Below are 21,177 nucleotides of genomic sequence, written 5' to 3' on the forward strand. Positions count from 1 at the left end.
TTGTATTGGAATCTGTATCCCATGGGCCAACAAGGCAGCACATTAATTCTCTATATCACCCACTCGATGTGCAGTACCATCAGCACAAAGATATTATTCTTTGTAATTACATAAAGAAAGGGTCTATTTAGTGTTAACTGACCTTTCTGTGACTGATCAGCCTTTTCCACCAGTGAAGTAGAAATGTATATCATTAAAATGTGAGTAAATAGGAAACCTTTCTAAATCTTAAACTATTCAAATCAGGAGGTACCCATGGAAAGAAAATGGTTATGCAGCCTTTCATATGATACCGTGAAAAGAGTAGCATATTTTTAAAATATGTTTGAAAGTATTGACATGTTATAATTAAATTACAATAGCATATAGGAATATTTAACAAATAAATAAGCTGTAAATGTGCTCATGTTTAATCATCTTAAACAATATCCAAGAAAAGTATTATTAAATTTAAAAATATTTCTAAGTAAAAATACATTTAAGAAAATTACTATTATTGTGAGTATAACCAAAGACAAGCCATGTGTCAGGGATTATTCTAAGACATTACCATGTATTTTGTGAAATGTAATCATTAAATCTTGTACTTTAATTTATAAATTGAAGATATACTTTAAGTACCATTGATTTTTATATTCTTACTACAAAAATTTTTCAATAATCAGCTATACCAAATAGGTTTTTTAAAAGATTTGTTTATTGATCTGAAAGGCAGAGATATCAAGAGAGAGGGAAAAACAAATAGAGAAAAAGAGATCTTCCATCTGGTGGTTCACTACCCAAATAGCCAAAATGGCCAGGGTTGGACCAGCTTGAAGCCAGGAGTTTCATCTGGGTCTCTTACATGGGTGAAAGGGGCTAAAAAACTTCTGCCATAGTCCGTGGCTTTCCCAGGCTATTAGCAGGGAGATGGATCAGAAGTGAAGCAACCAGGACACAAACCGGTGCCTATGTGGGATGCAGGCACCCCAAGCAGCAGCTTAACCTGCTATGCCACAATGTAGCCCCCTACATCAAACACTTTTGAAGGGACATGCCATTATTGAAGAAAATTGAATCAAATAGAAATTTAATAGCTAATATGCATGCCATTTGCGTGGGATTTTCGTATAGTCACTCAGTTATAGAATGAATACCACAGTCAAAATGGAAATAAATGTTTTTCTTTTGGAACACACACCCACATTAAGCAGGTGCTTTTTAGTATTTTTAGGGAACTGCATTTCTGAGCTAGATTTCCCCTGCCAAAGCCACATAAAACCCTTGCATCTGAAATATCTTCAGAAATCTGTTCAAAAGCTAACTCTTCTCTGAATCTCTTTGCTTATCATGTTTGCTGGAAGTGATCTCTCAACTACTGTCATTATCTGGACACAGCTTCTATCCTTCACTTACTGTGTATGCCAATGTAGTTCCCTTGGGAATGTGACAATTCCCTTATCTGATTGCAATCTCTTTCTATCCTGAAATTGTTTATGTGTTTCGTTAGTATCAACAACTCCTGATCCAAATTGTACAATGAACAGAGACAATCAGGAGCAAGCAGGATTAATGTAATCACAAGCATCCAATGAATTTCTTCTGAGTTCTAAGAAGCAATGCTGTCACATCCACTAGCAAACTTCCGAGTAAATCAATGTAGTCACAAAATTGGTAACCCAGTCAGGGAGCTAAGATAAGGAGCCTTGCGTGTGGTTATGTACATGGGTGCTGGGTGGGAGAAGATAGCTGAAGCCTTGCTCTGAACTCTTAGTGGGAGAGCTTGTCCCATCAGCTGGCACAGGACAGGCTTTTGTCTAGCAGTGTCATATAGGTGCTATTTGGTCTCCCATAAAGCTTAGTGTGTACCAATTGCTTCATAATAAGTGAGTGAATGAAAAGCAGTGATTTTGTCTAGCATGATAATATGTAGAGTTTGAGGCATGTAACAGCCTTGATTCAGAGGACTGATTTGTTCTTGTACAAATCAAGAATGTTCTTTTAAGACTAATTATAGGAGAATTCATGTTGGACAAGAGACTGGTTTCCATGGCAGCACAGATGAAGAAGTGGGTCCTAGGGGAGTTAAAACAGTTATTTGCTCCTCTGAGGCTTCAGGGTATCGACACATGCCATTCTTGCAGAATCTCTCCTTGGAAACGCTAGGGAGAACCCTTGCTTTCTGTAATAATTGGTGTATGGCTTTTATGGAAGCAGCAATATAACAGTGCCTCTGTGCACACAGTAGGCAATGTACCTAGTAAGCATTTTCTCCATGTCCTATATATTGTTAGAGAATTGGCATGTGTTTTAAGCAATTTTATGTTCCTCATGTTAATGTCCATGAATCAAAGGGAATGTTTTGGAACTGACAGTGTTCACAAAGAGACTTGGAGACCCCTTGTCTGGCTTATTCTAAAGGCTATTCACTGCATATTTTGTGGCTCTGTCTTAGTACTAATACATGTTGTGATGACAACAACTCATCACTTATGCAAAACTAGCAATCCAGTGCCTGATGCTGTCAGAGATGTGCCAAAGGTATAGATAAGGGCAATAGGGACTTAATTGCATGGGATCAATGGTTTAATCCAAGATCACTACTGAAACATTGGTGCTGGAGACCAAGCTTTAGTTACCATCCTATTCAGCAGTAGGGTACTAAATATGTGAGTTTCCATTTTTATGCTATTAGTAATAGTTTAAAGTCAAGAGATCCTTGAAAGTCTTAATTCACAAGTAAGAAGTAACCGGAATCTACTAGTCCTAAAGGGCCAAAGAAAACATTTCTCTTGACTCCCTAACTCCCAGATTTCTTCACATACTTATTGGCCCATGTGGTAGAAGAGCATTGATCCCTGACAAATAGAATGACTCTTCTAGGATGCAGATCACTGATTATTTCTTCTATGAAGCCTTTTCTGATCCTGCTTCCACATCTGGTAGAATCAATTCCACTGTACCTCGAATAGACTTGCTTTCACTTCTGCTTCCTCCCATTGTAATCCTTGGTAAACAGAAACTACATCTTACCCTTCTTTTCATCCCCTGGGCTAGCCCAAGAGCTGGATCCAGAGAATAAGCCTACTTTGGGTTTGCTAAGCAAATGATTGAATAAACAAATCAACCGATGAATGAAAAGCTAGATGTGAGGATGCTCTAGAGTAAAATTGATCAATAAATACCCGCAATACAAGTTTTGTTTTCTGGTGGTTCTGGCAGGAAATCAATTCTTTCCAACCATGAGACTAAAGTGAGGGTGGCGTAGTCTGCAATGAGCATAGCCATGGCAGCAACAGCCAGCAGAACTCCCATGAAATGCAAGGAAGCAAAGAGCTGTCTGCAATAAACGTTGAATAACCAAGAAGCAGAAGATGACAGATCATCAGATCAGCTGAGATAGCAGCAGATAATTATATCAGTACGGGAGAGTTAGGATTAGAAAGGGGTCAGAAGATGACAACTGTCTTAGAATACATAATTGGAAGAAGCCCCTAGCCCTTATGCCTGGTGAACTGAACCTAACTGCCAGTATTAGGAGTAATTGAGAGTCCAGATGAATGACTCATTACTATAAATTTAATCATAGACTCCATGATGATTATAAACAACAAGAGATTTGTGGCAAATTATGTACATTTTCTGTACATACATGTACAGCACATATATTTTAATCATAATTTCCTCTCTAGAATATTTGGAACAAAGTTTTTTTTTTCTATAATCTCATTTGCCACTAGTCCATATTAGATTTTGAAAAAAAATTCTAATGGATTTGGGTGCTTTCCAGGGTAAGAGTCTTTGGTTGGCACTCCACAAGTCTCAATGGATAGCATTACTCTTCACATCCAACCACAGTCCAGAATTGTGCAGGCCTCAGCTCAGAAGAGCCATGAGCTGGGGCTTACCAGGGATTACATCCCGATTTTATGGAATATGGATTCATGTAGATTAAAAAATACAGTAGACTGATTATATATAACCAGCATGTCCATATTGACTTACAATGAAGAGTATTGTCCAAGGGGACCAACTTCTGGTTTCCTCTAGCAGCCCATTTGTCTACACCAACAAGGTTTGAGTTAGCCAATTTATAAGACACTTGCTTGGTGGAAGTGGTCTCAGAACAAGGTAATTCAGTTATTTTACTTGATTGTTGAGTGTTACTAGGTTTTGTGAAGATAATATCACAAAGTGTTTAAGAAGAAAGTATACTGGATTGGTAAAATATGGTGGGATCTGTAACCTGTCTGGATGCAAAGCCCATCTCCTTCACTTAACATTTGTTGAACCTTGGACATTAGACATGGTGTGTCAGTTGCTATGATAAGATGAATATGACACCCCAAACTGCACTATGTAAAATAACTATGATTGCTATCATTCTATGTGTCAGAAACTTGGGCAGGACACATCAGGTGTAGGTTGTCTCTGTTTCACATGATCCAGACCAGCTGGATGATGTGAAGACTAAGGTCTAGATTCACCTTCAAATGACTCAGTCACTCACCATGCTGTTAGCTGAGACCTGAGCCAGGGATTTTTAAAATAAACTTTTTATCACAGAGTAGTTTCAACTTTTGCAAAACAAAAAATGAGATATAGTACAAAGAGTCCCCAAATACTCCAAGCCCAGCTTCCTCCATTATTAACATCTTATATTAGTATATTTGTCACAAAAAAAAAACTACATCCAGCCTCTCCTATTATTAACATCTCATATTAGTTTAATGTATTTGCTGGAGATCTCAAAATGGCTTCTCCACATGTCTTGGGAACCCTACAACATGAAAGCTTATTTCAAAGGTGAGTTTCCCCCGAAAAAGTGCCAGACAGAAGCTATGTGACTTTTACAGACTATTCTGTGAAGCCACAGCATCATTCCCACCATACTTGATTAGCCAGGGAAGTCACAAGTCATCCTACCATCAAAGGAAGGAGAAATAGACTCCGCGTTCCAAAATGAAGAGGCAAACCATGTGGGACTGAAACTACTGCTGTGGCTATTTTTGGAAGATATGGTTCAACTCACCTGATTTCTTTTTGCCTTGTCTTCCTTATCTGTAAAATAAAGATAATAATATAACATCTCAGACAATTATCCACAAGGAAAAATTCAGTAAACGTTAGTTATAGAAAGGAGTCTCTAGTGTTGGTTGCTACTCTTATTATGAATCTTTCTGTTTTCTTCTTAATGGAGCTAGTATAACACAATGTAAATAATACTGGGGTGAGTGCAGAATGGTTTCTAGAACTTGGGGAGTTAATGTACTGGGCCAAAAGCAATGCTTCCTTTTGGTGGGCATGTTTCCTTTGGTATGCACCGGTCTTGTTTGTGCCCTTAGATTATTTTTGCTTCCACCACTTATCAACCTCTTTGGGAGTACCATATTCTTTTCTTCTTTCTTTGTGGCTATGTCAATATATTACATCCTGTTACAATAAAGACTGTCCTAGGTTGTATTCTTTTTCATTAAGGTAACTAACCCTTATTGTTTTCTATTATGTATGAAATCTATAAACTAATGTTCACCATTATTTCCAAATTCTTAGTAATGGATTGAAAAGTTAGATGTAAATAGCTGACAGAAGCCTTGTATTTTGTTCAAAAAGAACTGATCTCTTCTTTAAATTCCCTATTCATCACTTACCCACTGGGAAGTGTAAAGAAGGGAACAGAAAGAAAAACGAATAGAAAATGGAGAGAAAGTCCAGGATAAAATCCATGGTTTTAAATAAGAAGGATCAAAAAAAATGGAGAGTTTCTATATGGATATATTAGGATCTTGATCTGCCTTTATTTTTCAGCACTTTTGTTGATAGAGGAAGGGAGGATTTTGTTTGCTTTTTAAGCAATGGTTCCTCAACACTTTTTGGTCACAGCCTAATGAGGCAACCCCGAAAAAAAACTGTGTGCAATTTCAAGGGCTTTGCATAACTTTTGAAAGTCAATGATATACGTCAGATCAAGAACTATTGCTAAGCCTGGATTATGTGGTGCATCCTTAGATTAATTTAAAGTGCAAAAACATGCTGTATGAATTTCTTTTATATATTCCAGGTTTTACTATCAGATAGTCTAGGATCAAATAGTATAAACATATACTATTATCATTATAATAGGCAATTATATCATCCATAGGTTATTTCCTTAAAAGGTCAAATAAAATGTGTGATTCTAACATGCAAAATGATTATTTCTAAAGTGGTATCATGTGCATTCTTTCATTTACTCATCTATTTACTGAAAATCTGTACACATATTTATGCAAACCTTACTCTGTGAACATGTCTTGGAGTTGAGCAAAGTAATGGTCTCAGCCTTCCTTAAATTTTTGTTCAGGTCTTTATTAATATAATCTTTATTTCCTAATAAATTTTGAGAAAAGAAGATGTAATATCCCCTAAGCATCAAAGTTTAACAAATAATTTGAGATGCTAGTGCATAAGCCATCATCAAGCTAAATATTTCCTCTAATGAATTCTAGGTAATATTGAAAATATAAACATTCACCATGTCTCTTCTCCTGATCAAGCTATCTCCCCAATGTGTTGTTACCTCAAAATTTTAGTAATCATAGGAATTGAATAAATAGTAAATCTAGCTTTGAAAAAATGCTACTATATAGATCTTTTGGGTAAATTTAATAAACATGAAAAACAAAAGGTGCAAAAGATTCAGAATTCTTATTCTACTTACACATTTGTATGATTTTTAATAAAAATCTTTGCCACAAGACTGAGGACTCCTTGAGGCTTTCCATTATATCTTAGGATCTGACATTATTTATTAAATAAAAATATTTGAATGAATAAATGGGGTGAATACAATTATTTTATTCTACAAGGGATTCCAGCAACATTTCTCATTAACACTTTTAAAGCTAAAAATATACTTCTCAAGTTCACATTTAGTTAAGATCTTAACTAGAAAGATCCTATTGATAAGATGGAGCTGTATTTGAATTTATTTTTTTAAGAAAAGATTTATACATGTATTCAAAAGTCAGAGTTAAAGAGAGAGGGAAACACACACACACAGAGATTTCTTTCTTCATTGGTTCAACCCCCAAATGGTCTGAATGGCCAGACCAAAGCCAAGATCTTCCACCAGGTCTCCCACGTGGATGCAGCAGCCCAAGCACTTGAACCATCCTCTCCTGCTTTTCCAGCTCACCAGGCTACAATGCCATGCCCCTGAATTTGAATTTAAAAGCCTTTAAAAATCATCTTACTTTTCCTGTTAGTTCGTTCTTCCCTGTTTTCACCTTTTTGGTGTATCCCTGACTTTCTTCCTTCTGTCTATATTAAATTTCTTATACTGTTATCCTTTTATGAACTCTTTAACTTCCACGAGTGGTAGCATTATTTTTCCCATGCATGTTCACCGATAGTGATCATTGCCCTCAATTTCATTTGCAGGTTACAAAACTATGAGCAAAATTTAAATGAGTCTGAATTGTGCCATGGAATCCCAGTTATATATAAAAAGCATTTTTAGTGTTAGAATACTATTTAAATTAAAAAAAACATAAACTTTATTGTACATCTGAAAGTCTTTGACTTTCAGGAATAGATAGGGAATTTGTAAATCCTTCTATATATTAATATCTAGGAAATGTAAAATATTATGACTGACGTAACCATGTTTAGAAGATTCATTGGCATAACTATACTATTCTATTTCTTATTATCTGCTCTGATGTAGCATATAAAGTGATAATTATAGGTATCTACAAATTCTAAATGTATGTATTTGGAAAAAAACCTAGATACTACAGAGTGAGCGAAGCATAAGTTACCAAATATTTTCCCAATTAAGTTCCATTAAATCAATTTAATGCAATCTCCACAATTCTTGCAATGCTCCTCTCAAGTGTTTATAGTAACCATCTGGGATTTGGAAGAAAAGTATTAGAGCTCTAGGATACCTTAGATTCAGTTGTGCTTATGTTTTATCAAACAGAAAACTTAAAATGATCTGAACTCCAACAGGGTCATAGTCGGCGAACTCAAAAGGCTTCCATAGCCTTGGCAACTCATGACTAGAGCCTAGGGAGATTACTGACGCCATAAACAAGAGTGTCAAATTGTTAAGTCAACAACAGGAGTCACTGTGTACTTACTTCTCATGTGGGATCTGTCCTTAACGTGTTGTCCAATGTGAAGTAATGGTATAACTAGTACTGAAATAGTATTTTACACTTTGTGTTTCTGTGTGGGTACAAACTGATGAAATCTTTACTTACTATATACTAAATCAATCTTCTGTATATAAAGATAACTGAAAATGAATCTTGATGTGAATGGAATGGGAGAGGGAGCGGGAGATGGGAGGGGTGCGAGTGGGAGGGAAATTATGGGGGGGGAGCCATTGTAATCCATAAACTGTACTTTGGAAATTTATATTTACTAAATAAAAATAAAAAAGATTCAACCATTCAAAAAAAAAATGATCTGAACTCCTGCCCCTAGGAGAACACTTATCAGTGTTCCAGGTCAACCACTTGAGGACTGGATTTTAATATTAGTGTTAAGATATCAAAAAACAGGGGCCAGCATTGTGATTTAACAGGTAAAGCCAACCTACATGGGCACCAAATTTGAGACCCAGCTGCTTCACTTCGAATCCACTCCCTGCTAACATGCCTGGGAAAGCAGTGGAGGATGACCCAAGTACTTGGCCCCTGATTCACATAGGAGACCCAGAAGAAGCTCCTAGCTCTTTACTTCAAATTGGCCCAGCTTCAGTTGTTACAGCCATTGGGGACTTAACTAGTGGTTGGAAGGTCTCTCTCTGTCTCTCTATGTCTCTATGTCTCTGCCTGTCTCTCTGTAACTCTGCCTTTCAAATAAATAAGTAAATCTTAAGAAAAAATATCAAAGATATGGTAGCCATAATAAAAGTGTTTCCACCAAAGGAAAATGTGTATGGAATTTTTTCTACCTGATAAATATAATTCTGTGGTTTTAGGCAAGTTTATTAGACAGAAGTTTCTAAAGTTTTAAATTATTGTGTCAGAATTATGACAAGGACATTTAAAATGGTTCTCAGTTCATCATTTCAGCTTTATGAAGAACAGCTATGACATATTATTAATCACTAGGGATCAATATGGATACCAGACTTTCATGAGAAATATGTTTGTTGACCTTAATAAATCTTCAAGTGTGCAAATACAGAAATATTTGTATGGGCAATTTTCTGCTGAATTACATTTCCTCTGTGCACATCCCAATATCAGAATATATTTTTAACAACTTAAAGATTTGTAGGGATGCCTGTTTTCACAGGAAGACGTTAATTTCTTCTCAATAGCTTTTTATATCATTATATAATCATTATCTTCATCATAATTGACCTGAATTAATGTGTTTTAAAAACTTTTATCATTGTATATAATGCATAATGATTAAAGTTTTTGTTTAGACTAGATTTTCACAAGAGGAATTTCTAGACTAATGTGTTAGAAAATATTTAAAGCTATTGATAAATTACATATTTTTGAAGCAGCCAGACATTGTCTTGTGTAAGAAAAATAAAAGGAACCAGCAACAAAACTGAAGGCATGCATGCAAATTAAAATTGTAGGAAGGCGTTGGTGTTTTGCACAGCAGTTAAGACACCAGGTAGGATAGCTGCATCTCATATTGGGATATCTGGGTTTGAGTTCCAGCTCTACTCTGAACTCTAGTTCCTTGCTAACGTGCACCCTGAGAGGCAGCAAGTTCAACTACTTGGGTCCATAATACTCACATGGGAGACTCAGATTGAATTCAGCCTGGCCCAGCCATGGTCATTGCAGGCATTTGCAAGTAAACCAGCAGATAAGAATGATGCCTTTCAAGGCCAGCACCGTGGCTCACTCAGTTAATCCTCTGCCAGCAGTGCTGGCATCCCATATGTGCGCTGGGTTCTGGTCCCGGTTGCTCTTCTTCTAGTCCAGGTCTCTGCTGTGGCCCAGGAAGGCAGTGGAGGATAGCCCAAGTGTTTGGCCCCTGCACCTGCGTGGGAGACCAGGAAGAAGCACCTGGCTCCTGGCTTCGGATCAGCGTAGCTCCGGCCGTACTGGCCATTTGAGGGGTGAACCAGTGGAGGGAGGACCTTTCTCTCTGTCTTTCTCTGTCGAATAAAAAAAAAATTATAAAAATAGAATGATGTCTTTCATTTGCTGGCTCTTTCTTTCACTCTCCCTGCCTCCCTCCCTCCTTTCTTCCTTCTCTCCTCAAATAATTGAATAAATAAATACAATTAGAAATAACTACATTTAGAAAAATAAATAAAATTATTGATTTGCTGATGAGAAATGATGAGATTTATTTTCCAAGAGGTTTGCATTGGAATTGACATATTTATTTTATATTTTAATCATGGAAGAAGATATTAACAACACTCTCAAGTGTTCATAGAAGCAAAATGAATCTTTACTATAGCTAAAATATATCAATATCAAATAATATCTCGAGCCGGCGCCGTGGCTCAATAGGCTAATCCTCCACCTTGCGGCGCCGGCACACCGGGTTCTAGTCCCGGTTGGGGCGCCGGATTCTGTCCCGGTTGCCCCTCTTCCAGGCCAGCTCTCTGCTATGGCCAGGGAGTGCAGTGGAGGATGGCCCAGGTGCTTGGGCCCTGCACCCCATGGGAGACCAGGAAAAGCACCTGGCTCCTGGCTCCTGCCAGGATCAGCGCGGTGCGCCGGCTGCAGCGGCGGCCATTGGAGGGTGAACCAGCGGCAAAGGAAGACCTTTCTCTCTCTGTCTCTCTCTCTCACTGTCCACTCTGCCTGTCAAAAAAAAAAAAAAAAAAAAAAAAAAAAAATAATATCTCTGGGTGGTTCTAAATGTTGAATTCCCTATGCTTTGTCTTTCCTCCTCTCTATTTTGAATGTTTCTGTGAGTGCCAACACTCTGATCTTCTTGGAGATCAAATTCTAAGCTCCATTGTGTCTTCTACTTGTTTGAGCACCAGGCAAGAGGAAAGAGAAAGGGGCAGGATGCTGGAAGATGACCTCTTGGCTGCTGGGTAGCAGTTCCCAGGACTGGGAACTTCCCATGGCATGATGGAGGGAAGTCCAGGAATAAAAGGTACGAGATGTCAGACAAGCTCTGGTGAATCACATACCAGGTTCAAAAGACAAATGAAGAAGTCTTCCTCAAGAAAGAACATTCTTAAATCCAATGAGGATCAGGCTGTCACTGTAAACATTTTTTTTCTTGCTTTTTGTGTTATTTTTGTACAATATAAAATAGAATGCTTGAAGATAATGCAAATGATATAAAACTTTAAACAAATTAATAATAATTAAATATATGTTTATCTTTCAGGAAATGCAAGAAAAACTACTGGAAGAAAATTTACGCTTAGCTCGAGAGTATCAGCATATACAGACTGTTTTCTTAACAGAAAAGGAAAATTATTTCACTGGATATGATAAACAGCTTTCACTTGATGCTTCAATTCGAGATAAGAAACAGGTATTTATTTTTCTAATATTTTTAGAATAATTTAATTTACATGTTATAAAACATAAAATTGAGGGTTACCAATCTGACGGTGATCCTTTTGGAAAATATGGTATGTTTTCTTTTGTTTAAAATATGTTGTACATTGATATCACTGCTTTTGAAATCGAATCTGAAAGAACATCTGAGAAAAGAAAGCCTTAGTTTCTAACCCACCATTTCATATGAATTTGCTTTTAATCAATGAATACCATTTATTGTTATTATTTTTAGTTTCTAGATTTAAATACATTGTTACAGACTTCAAATTTCAATTCTAAATGTAGGTGATTTCCCATGGAAAGACCTCTTTGTCTTTGGCCTCCAAAAATGTTTTGTTTTTGTTTTTCTAAATTAGGTATGGGAAGTCATTAGAAACTTGGAAAAATAGTTTGTTCTCTATTTCAGAAAATAGAGGCACGGTTATTTTTTAACAATTCGCCTTGCCCAGAGAAGCGGTTCCCAGCCAGTGGATCTATTCTCCTACTGGTGTTGCCCATATTGATGAATGATAAATTATAATTTAGAATTCCAGTAATTACTTACCCTCAGTATTGTGGAATTTGGGGAAGGCAGAAGGCCAGGATCCAAGTGCAGGCACTATCATCTCTAGCTTGGTGACTGATTATGACAAGTTATCTACTCTTTCCCATTTCAGTTTTCTCACACATAAAATAAGATTTACCTCACAGGGCAATTGATGAGGATCAAAATAGATACATCTGTAAATTAAGTTGCTTTAAAAATAAAGGAATGTTCTACAACCATTGGCAAAAATTATATTCATTGATCATGTGCTGCTTTCCCAATATTTCTAACTCATCTACTCTCATGAGAGTTGAAACTTTCACATATATTGGGGGGAAAAGAATGTCATCTTTTCTTAAAATAGTACTGAAATAGGATCAAGATGAAAGGACATTAATCAATGATTGTGTTTGGGGGAAGAATTGATAAATTAAGCAGTTGGCAAAATCTTTATGTCCTCAAACCCTTGTGCAAGATTCAAAGAATGGGCATCTTGTATCCAGAGAGCATTTGTCCAAATACTTCATAAATTTGACATTAATATTGATATTATACATGTTTTATTTGCTGGAAATAATTGAGTAGGAGAAAATAATCAATGGCTTTACGGTATTTTCCTCTTATAATCTGGAGAAAAACAAAAGTAAATTGTATATGCACTTGTTATAGTTTATACAGAATTCTTTAGTGGCAAATAAAACATAAATAGTGAAGAGCCTTTGAAGAGAGAATTCTAATATCAAATTTCATAGGAAGGACAAAATTGTCTAGATTTCACTTCTGGAATAAAATAAACCTTTGATGCAGGATGATAGGACTGAGATCCCGAATGAGCAAGGAGATAATGGAGAATGCTAGGAAATTAGGTTTCTGTTTGTGATTCCACAAACGAATCACCTTTAGCACACCTGTTTCAGGGAAACTTTCAGAGATTTATTTGTACTTCCACTCATTTTTCATTTCCATCCTTCAGCGATGGAGGTCATTAAGTGCAGGCTGCCCTTGTCAGTGTCATGTAGGATCAATTTGCTGCGATGGACAGAGAGGCCTTATTGATGCTGTTAAATCTGTCAGTGAGAAATCGTATGTCATTAGCGTCTAATGTACTGCTTACAGGATGGAATTTGGCCATCAAAAATGAGAACACCCTTTAATATTTTTGTCCATTTATTCAGTATTGCATCACTTACCATGTATGCAGTTCTTAATCCTTTGGCCAGTTTACTTTTGGGGATATAAATGCACCATTCAATTTTTGATTCCTTTGTTGAATTCCCGGTCTTATAAAACCAATCTCATTTTTAGGAATTTTTGTGTATTTTAGATGAATTCTATTGCCTCTGAATGGGAATTCCCTTTTGGCATGGTAAATAATATTTTAATAATTATGCTTCTTAGAGAATATTTCTGGCTATACAAATTATACATTTTTCATAGTTCTTTCTATTTTAGGCTAAAAGTAGTAAAGAAATGCTACTGGAAATATAAAACAAAATATTGTCCTCTTCCTTAACACAATTTTACATACAAATGAGTCGAGTTAAACTTTATAATATTAACCTCAGTGATAATATTATGTTTACTTTAATTGTATGTTTCCTGATACTTCTAAAATTCTCAGTGACAGATATTTTCCCCTTCAAAAAATAAGAATAAGGCAAAAGCAACTATACCAAATTTTTTATCTGTCCTGGTCCTGAGTAAAAACAAAATAAAAACCAATCTAAAACTTCTCAGATATCAAAATTTAAAATAACACTAAAAGTGAGTGAAGGGGACAAATCTAGAAAAAATACAGCTTATACTTCTTTGTGAGTATACACATTTTTTTATTTTCATAAGCTTTCCATTACATATGATATGTTTTCTCTCAAAAATATGCATATTTTGTTGCAATCACCATGTGTTTCATTGAGTGCAACTCCAAATTCAAAGAAAGGTAAGTTAAGCCAACATACAAATGTTCACATGCTTTGTTGATCGAAAATAAGATCTCTCCCAAAACTGATGTAAATATATTTTACAGTTCTTTCATAAATGATTTGTAAAGCTTAACTCTTACCTTCTGAAAATCCCAGTTCTTTCAAAGTGAGGAAATAGAAGATACCACAGAATTGATTGGTACTTGCAAGCATACTTATGGATCAAGTGTCTCTGTTACACAAGTTGCAAAGATTATTTTTAAAGCCCCTCAATAATCTTGGAGAATGTTTCATTATTATTATCATCATTCCTTAGATAATGTAAGAGCCTGAGACTCAGTGCCTCCCAAGGTCACTCAAATAGAGAGTGGCTCTGATGGGACTCAAACTTGAGTTTTTCTACATCACACACATTTCACAATCTTGACTAGAGCCTTCATTAAACAATCCTGAACATGTCTCATCAGGTCTCACAAAGCTTGCAAAAGCCACAGAAATTATATATGATATCTCTGGTGTCCAACTCAAATGGATTGTTTAATTCACTAATTGTTTTTATAATTTTATCTCCTTGGAGTCACTTTTTTCAATGATGATAAAGTTCTGGTGGGTGAAAAAAAAATTCTACCTATTTTATTAGAAGCTATCTAGTTTCCTTAAAAATTATAGGTTAGGGTACAAAACCCTATGTTGTAAAAGTTTGGACTAGAAATGTCTTTACCCCCTCTTTAAAAAATTGTCTTACGTATGTGGAAACTTGGGGAGGCTAAGTGTCTCAGTGAATTACCACATATATAGTTAAGTAAAAGATAAGTCAGCATAGGACACAGTTGTCTTAAATTAGGTACAAGTGTTCTCGCCAAAAGAAATTAGATGAGCAGATGCCATGATTTTTTTTAGAAGTTTGCGTAGACCAATAGTTGAGCTGCAACAATATTAATGGTTGTGGATATGCTCCGATGGGGACATCATCTTCATGTGACCTGAGTTTCTGCGGCAGTTCCATCAGGACATGAATCAGCTGACAACACTTCCAGCCCTCACAGAATTCAAACACTACTCATTCATCCATTCATACATTCAATTATTCAAAATGAATTGTGAATACCCCATTGTGCTGGCAAACATACAGTAGAGTATAGGAATAGAAAGAGCAAACATACAAGACCAGGTGCATTTTTTCTTTTATACTCTCTCATGGCTGTGATTCCCAAGTCCAGAGGGCTCTGTCTTGGAATGTAACATAGAATCTAGGCTCTTTCACACTCTCTCTTCATCCAAACAAGGGATGGACTGTGAACATTTGCTACTTAATCTGTATTGCCTGGGTCTTGTCAGGCAAAAATTTCCATCTTAAATTCTCAAAATATGTGTACCTGCTCTAAGTTTCACCAGGTTTTTCTTCAACTTTCATCAGTTTTCTAACATAGTTTCCTCTAATGCTCACTTGAGATTGATTGGGTGAGGAGTCAAAGCCAATTCTAGCAATAAACAAAATTGTTTTCCTAGAGAAATATGAAAACTGTTTTCATTCTCATTTTTATAAGTATTTTGTATTGCTTGTTATCTTGCACGTATTAAAATTGTGCTTTGGGTGGTGATTTCTGTGTGCTATTTTAGTAGAGACAGAAATTTATTTCTTTCATAGGAAAACTATAAACTCTTTCAATAGTTTCTGTAGTAGCAGTTATTTGAAGATCCCATAGGCATCTCTGCTTCTAATTGTTAGAAAGCACACACTCACACACACATGCACACATACACACACTTCATAACTTTTGTAGGAAATGAAATTAGAAAATTTGGTACAAAATACTTTAACTTCACACCATTTTTTTCATAGTATACATTTTTCTTGAACCTTTTGAAGACTATATTTGTGTGTGTGTGTTTGTGTGTATTTCTCAACTGAGGTCTCACTAGAGCCTCATCAAGTGCTATTTTGTCCCAAGTAGTACATATGGATATTTGGCAATATCTGAATATCCATTATTTTTTGGTTGCCAAGGATGGTGGAAAATATCCTGCAATGCACAGAACAGCAACCCCTTCCCTGGCAAACACACACCTGTCGCTCCCCCTCTTCGCGGAGGAACGACACAGGACCCTGCGCTGTTCTTTCGTCTGCTCGGCCCTCCCCGGGTTTGCTGCTGGTTCTTCCCGGGTTGGCTACTATCCCTTCCACCTCCGTGGAAGGGCAGTTCCCCCTGACCACTTTCCCCACTTCCGCAGGGGAGCGGCACACTGCCGGCCAGCTTTCTCGGGAGCTGCACGGGTTCCCTTAGATGTTCCCCATAGATGTTCCCGGTGCATGCCGTCTCTCTCCTCCTTTATAGTCCTCCTCCGCCAATCCCAACTCGGCTGCCCACACGCCGAGTACGCTGCTCTCCAATCAGGAGCAAGTCCTACAGTTAATTGGTTGAACTGGAGGCAGCTGTGCGGAAGCTGTTTACTTCTCTCCCAGCGCCATATTGTGGGAGAGCAGATGCATAGAATAAGTCTTAATTCCAGTAACTTAGTTTAGTCCGGTTGCTCCCCACACACACCCATTTGAGTGAGAAAGAGAATATGCAACTCATAAATATGTAGTGTAAATACAACATGGAACACTGTGTTTTATCCCCTTTCTAAAGATACAACCTATATGTACACTAAACCTTGTGAGAAACCTTATTTTAAGAAATCTCTTAACTCTGAATTTAATATTGTCCCTGGAACATCTTCTAAGGAAACCTACATCCTACTGATCAACTTAGTATTTAGTGGATTAAATGAAAAAAAGTTATTTCATAAAGGATAGGAAAAACTAAATGTTACACAAGGTACAAAAATCTGACATGTAAATAAGAAAGAAAAGGAAATAAAGTGTTTTTTTTTTAATTTGACAGGCAAAGTTAGATAGTGAGAGACAGAGAGAAAGGTCTTCATTCCATTGGCTCACGCCCTAAATGGCCACTACCACCAGTGTGCTGCACCCATCCAAAGCCAGGAGCCAGGTGCTTCCTCTTGGTCTCCCATGCGGGTACAGGGGCCCAAGCACCTGGGCCATCCTCCAGTGCCCTCCTGGGTCACAGCAGAGACCTGGACTAGAAGAGGAGCAACCAGGACTAGAGCCCGGTGCCCATAATGGGATGCCGGCACCACAGGTGGAGGATTAACCAAGTGAGCCATGGCGCCGGCCCAAAAATAAAGTGTTTTTATGTTACCTATAAATCCCTAGAAAAACTTGGAATATTTTCCAATAAATAGTTAATGTTCTTTGGAATCCATGTGTATTCAGAATGCTAACTTTTTAAACTTGTCATTTATAGTGCAGCTATGAAGTGAACACATATGCTGTTTATCACTCAAAAACAATTTTTAAAAATTACAATAGAACAAGTAAAATATTCATTGCATACTCCTCCCATGATAGTTATATTTTCTACTTATGCTTGTCTATTACATGACTTACAACGGCAGTTGATTTTCAATTCTGTGGGAGTATATGTTAATGATTTTTTTGTTTCAAACTCTGCATATGCATCACAATGACATAAACATTTGAAAAAATTGCTTTTGTAATCACCTTTCCCCAAATCTGCAGAGCTGTGTCTGATAAGCATTTATTAAAACAAGTATTAACATGGAAAATGCATATTCATATGCTAAATATTTCCTTTAGTCATCTGTTCTCTTAGAATTTAACTCTTATTGAAGGTGGAGTGGAGTAGTTATGGGCAGCTTATATAATATCCCAGAGCTGCTGAAAAGAATGAATATTAACGTCTCCCTAGCAGGATTGTCATAAAATATATGTGGAGTGATAATTATCATTTATGAAGTGCATACTATGTGCTAAGCATATTTTTAGATTTTATATATAATTTTATTTATTCTCCTTGACAACAACCCTTTGAAGCACAAATATATATTTCAAATATAAGGCACCTAGGATAGTTTTTCACAAAATGTACATTTTGCCTATAGAAGGCATGCTACCAATATGCTTTTTTCCTTCAAATAAATATGTTCCTCACTTCTTGTGTCAGAACTTCAGATGAAAATACAGTTATAACATCCTAGTTTATAGAAGGTGTTAAATAGTTGATGTAACTAGAGAATATGGGATGAATTATGGTAGATTGGACATTTGTATAGGGTAATAGTAGCATTATGACAATCACCTTGAAAAATATGTGTTATAAGGAAGAGAACTATGACAAACACCTGATAGCCAGGTAAAGTTGCTACGGGGTATAGAATATATTTATGAGGCATACAGGTTGCAATGATACATAGGTTATGGAGAGTTAATACAGATATTATACTACTAAACAGCTATTTGAACATAACATATTCATGATAAGATCCTACTCACAGTAGTTACAAAAACACAAAATTTCCTTAGAGATACCCTGACATGGAATATTAAATTTGAACCTTTAGTAAGACATCTGCAAAATTTTACAGATGGAAAAGATAATTAAACAATACATGCTATGACAACACCCAATATTTTAATTTGGTGAGATCTGGCATCTTCATTTTACTATTTTAGCACAATTTTGTACAAATTACAAGATTATTTTTTGGAGCCCTCTAAAGTAATTCTGTGCTGAAACATGAACACAAACAAGAAATTTATGGAGAAAATAATGAGAGAACATTTGTTCTAACTTGTTCTAAAACAATTAATAAAGCTACAATAAGCTATAACATATAAAAAAATGACAGAAAGTTCAATACCACATGAAATGCCTAGAAACAAGTCCCAAAGTGCAAAACAGTGTATTACATAAATATGTGGAAATTTAAATAGATAAGGACAAAGGATTTATTTATTTATTATTTATATAAAGAGAATAAATTTCATGTATTTTATAGATACAATTCTAAGATAACCATACTTTCCTCATACCCTCCCTTAATCCCATTTGCTTCCTTCCTTTCTTTTTTGATTCCTTTAACTTTTGCAATAAAATACTTTCAGTTTACTTTATAATCATAGGCTTACTGCATGACTAACCATAATGTTCAACAGGTAGAAAGTAGAAAGATCACGGTTCCACAGAAACATAGACAAGGGCCATAAACATTAATCAGATCATTAAGTATCAATTTTCATTCTTAAGTATTTTTATATTATATATTAACTACCTCATATCAGAGGAAGCATATGATATTTGTCTTTTATGTACTGGCTTATCTCATTAAGCATAATGATCTACAGTTGCATCCATTTTGTTGCAAAAGAAAGGATTTCATTCTTTTTATGCCTTAGAAGTATTTCATTGTGTACATATTCACCTTTGTGTGCTATGCCAAAAAATACAAATGTGTTAAAAAGTTAAATATAAACATTAAATAAAGTTGAATATTTATTTGAATTTGGTAGGAGGAAAGTTTTTATCAATGTAATGAAAAGGAAGAAACCTTACAAAAATAACTAATGGATTTGCTAGCAGGAAATTAAAATGTAATTTTAAATATAGGGGAAATATTTTGAACATCTGAGACAAATGTGGGTTTAATATTTGTAACACAAGGAGTGTTCTTCAGATCACTAAAAAATCTGTTCTTCTTCAACAAGAAAAAATTGAAAAGTATTCCAACAGGAATGGCATTGATATGTCTTGTCTTCATGAAATATTTAAAGAAAAACAGTTAGAGATGGAGCTTAGTCTCTTGGCAGTCACTGTTGGTGCTCCAAACACTTGTGGCTCACTGATACCCTAGGAATGATCTGTGCTCACGCTGAGCACTGCATAGATCTTTTGTGTGATTCTGATTGAATATTGCACCCACTGGGGCTGGCACTCAAGCACTGGTTGCCTTGGAGGAAAGGGGGTAAGCATGAGAATAAGACAACAGAGCTGATCAAACCCTCTCCTCTGATTAAAAAATAAAAGAGAGAGAGAGAAATTTACCATGCTGTCAACTCAGAATACTGTACCCACAAAGCTTTCATTTATGAATGAAGGAGAAATAAAGGCCTTCCATAATAAACAGAAATTAAAACAGTTTGTAACCACTCATCAAGCCTTACAAAAGATGCTTAAGGATGTGCTACACACAGAAACAAGGAAACATGGTCATCACTATGAAATAATGTGAAGGCAGAAAATCTCCCAGGAAAAGTACAAAAAAAATCCAAAGTAAGCAATAGGGATATTTATGGGAAAATGGCAGGGCCAAGTTTTTACTTACCAGTAGTCACCTTGAATGTGAATGGCCTCATGCAGTTAAAAGATACAGACTGGCTGAATGGATTAAAAAAATAAAAGCCATCTGTTTGCTGCCTACAAGAAATACACCTCACCAACAATGGTACACTCAGATGAAAGTGAAATGATGGAAAAAGACATTCCATGCTAATGGAAAGGAAAAAAAGCAGGTTATAGCCATCCTAATATCAGACAAAATAGACTTTACCACAAAAACTGTTGAAATAGACAGCAAAGGAAACTGTGTAATGATTAAGAGGTCAATTCAACAGGAAGCTGTGACTAATTTAAATATGCACCTTATTACATGTCACGAGGCTACTTAAAACAAATCTTAATGGTTCTAAAGAGAGACATAGACTACAATACAGTAATAATGGAGGACTTCAATACCCCACTTTCTGCAATGGGCAGATCAGACAGAAAATTAGCAAGCAAACACAGAACTAACTGCCACTATAGACCAAAAGGACCTAATAGATCTACAAAACTTTTCTCCTCCAGTTGCAAAATACAGATTCTTCTCACCAGTGCATAGAACTTTCTTTAGGATAGACCACATGCAAGGCCATAAACTAAGCCTCAGCAAATTAAAAAAAAAATCAAAATCCTACCATACATCTTCTCTGAGCACAATGGAATGAAACTGGAAATTAACTCAAGAATTTCTAGAATATATGCAAACACATGGAGACTGAACAACATGCTACTGATTGAAAAGTAGGTCATAGAAGAAATCAAAAGAGAAAGTTTTCTAGAAATAAGTGAAGATGACAATACAGAAAATCAAAACTTATGAGATATAGCAAAAGTGTTATTAAGAGGAAAGTTTATAGCAATTGGTTCTTACATCAAGAAATTTGGAAAGGTATCAAATAAGTGAGCTATCAATGCATCTCAAGGACCTAGAAAAACAACAGAAAACCAAACCCCAACTTAGTAGGAGAAAATAAATAATTAAAATTAGAGATAATTAAATTAATTAAATTTTAAAATAATTAAAATTTGACAATATCTAACAAGAGCCTTAATATTTATGT

General features: G+C 35.9%; 1 protein-coding gene across 1 annotated transcript in view; it reads left to right on the forward strand.

Moving 5' to 3' along the window:
* Positions 1 to 21,177, forward strand: part of CCDC178 (coiled-coil domain containing 178) — a 501,523-nt gene that overhangs the window by 359,097 nt on the left and 121,249 nt on the right. The window contains exon 20 of the mRNA XM_089305201.1: positions 11,305 to 11,454. Coding sequence (XP_089161327.1) covers positions 11,305 to 11,454 — 150 coding nt within the window. The remainder of the gene's footprint in view (positions 1 to 11,304; positions 11,455 to 21,177) is intronic.

Source organism: Oryctolagus cuniculus, chromosome 10 (genome assembly GCF_051225735.1).
Source record: "Oryctolagus cuniculus isolate XC-2025 breed Fujian yellow rabbit chromosome 10, ASM5122573v1, whole genome shotgun sequence".
Taxonomy (NCBI): Eukaryota; Metazoa; Chordata; class Mammalia; order Lagomorpha; family Leporidae; genus Oryctolagus; species Oryctolagus cuniculus.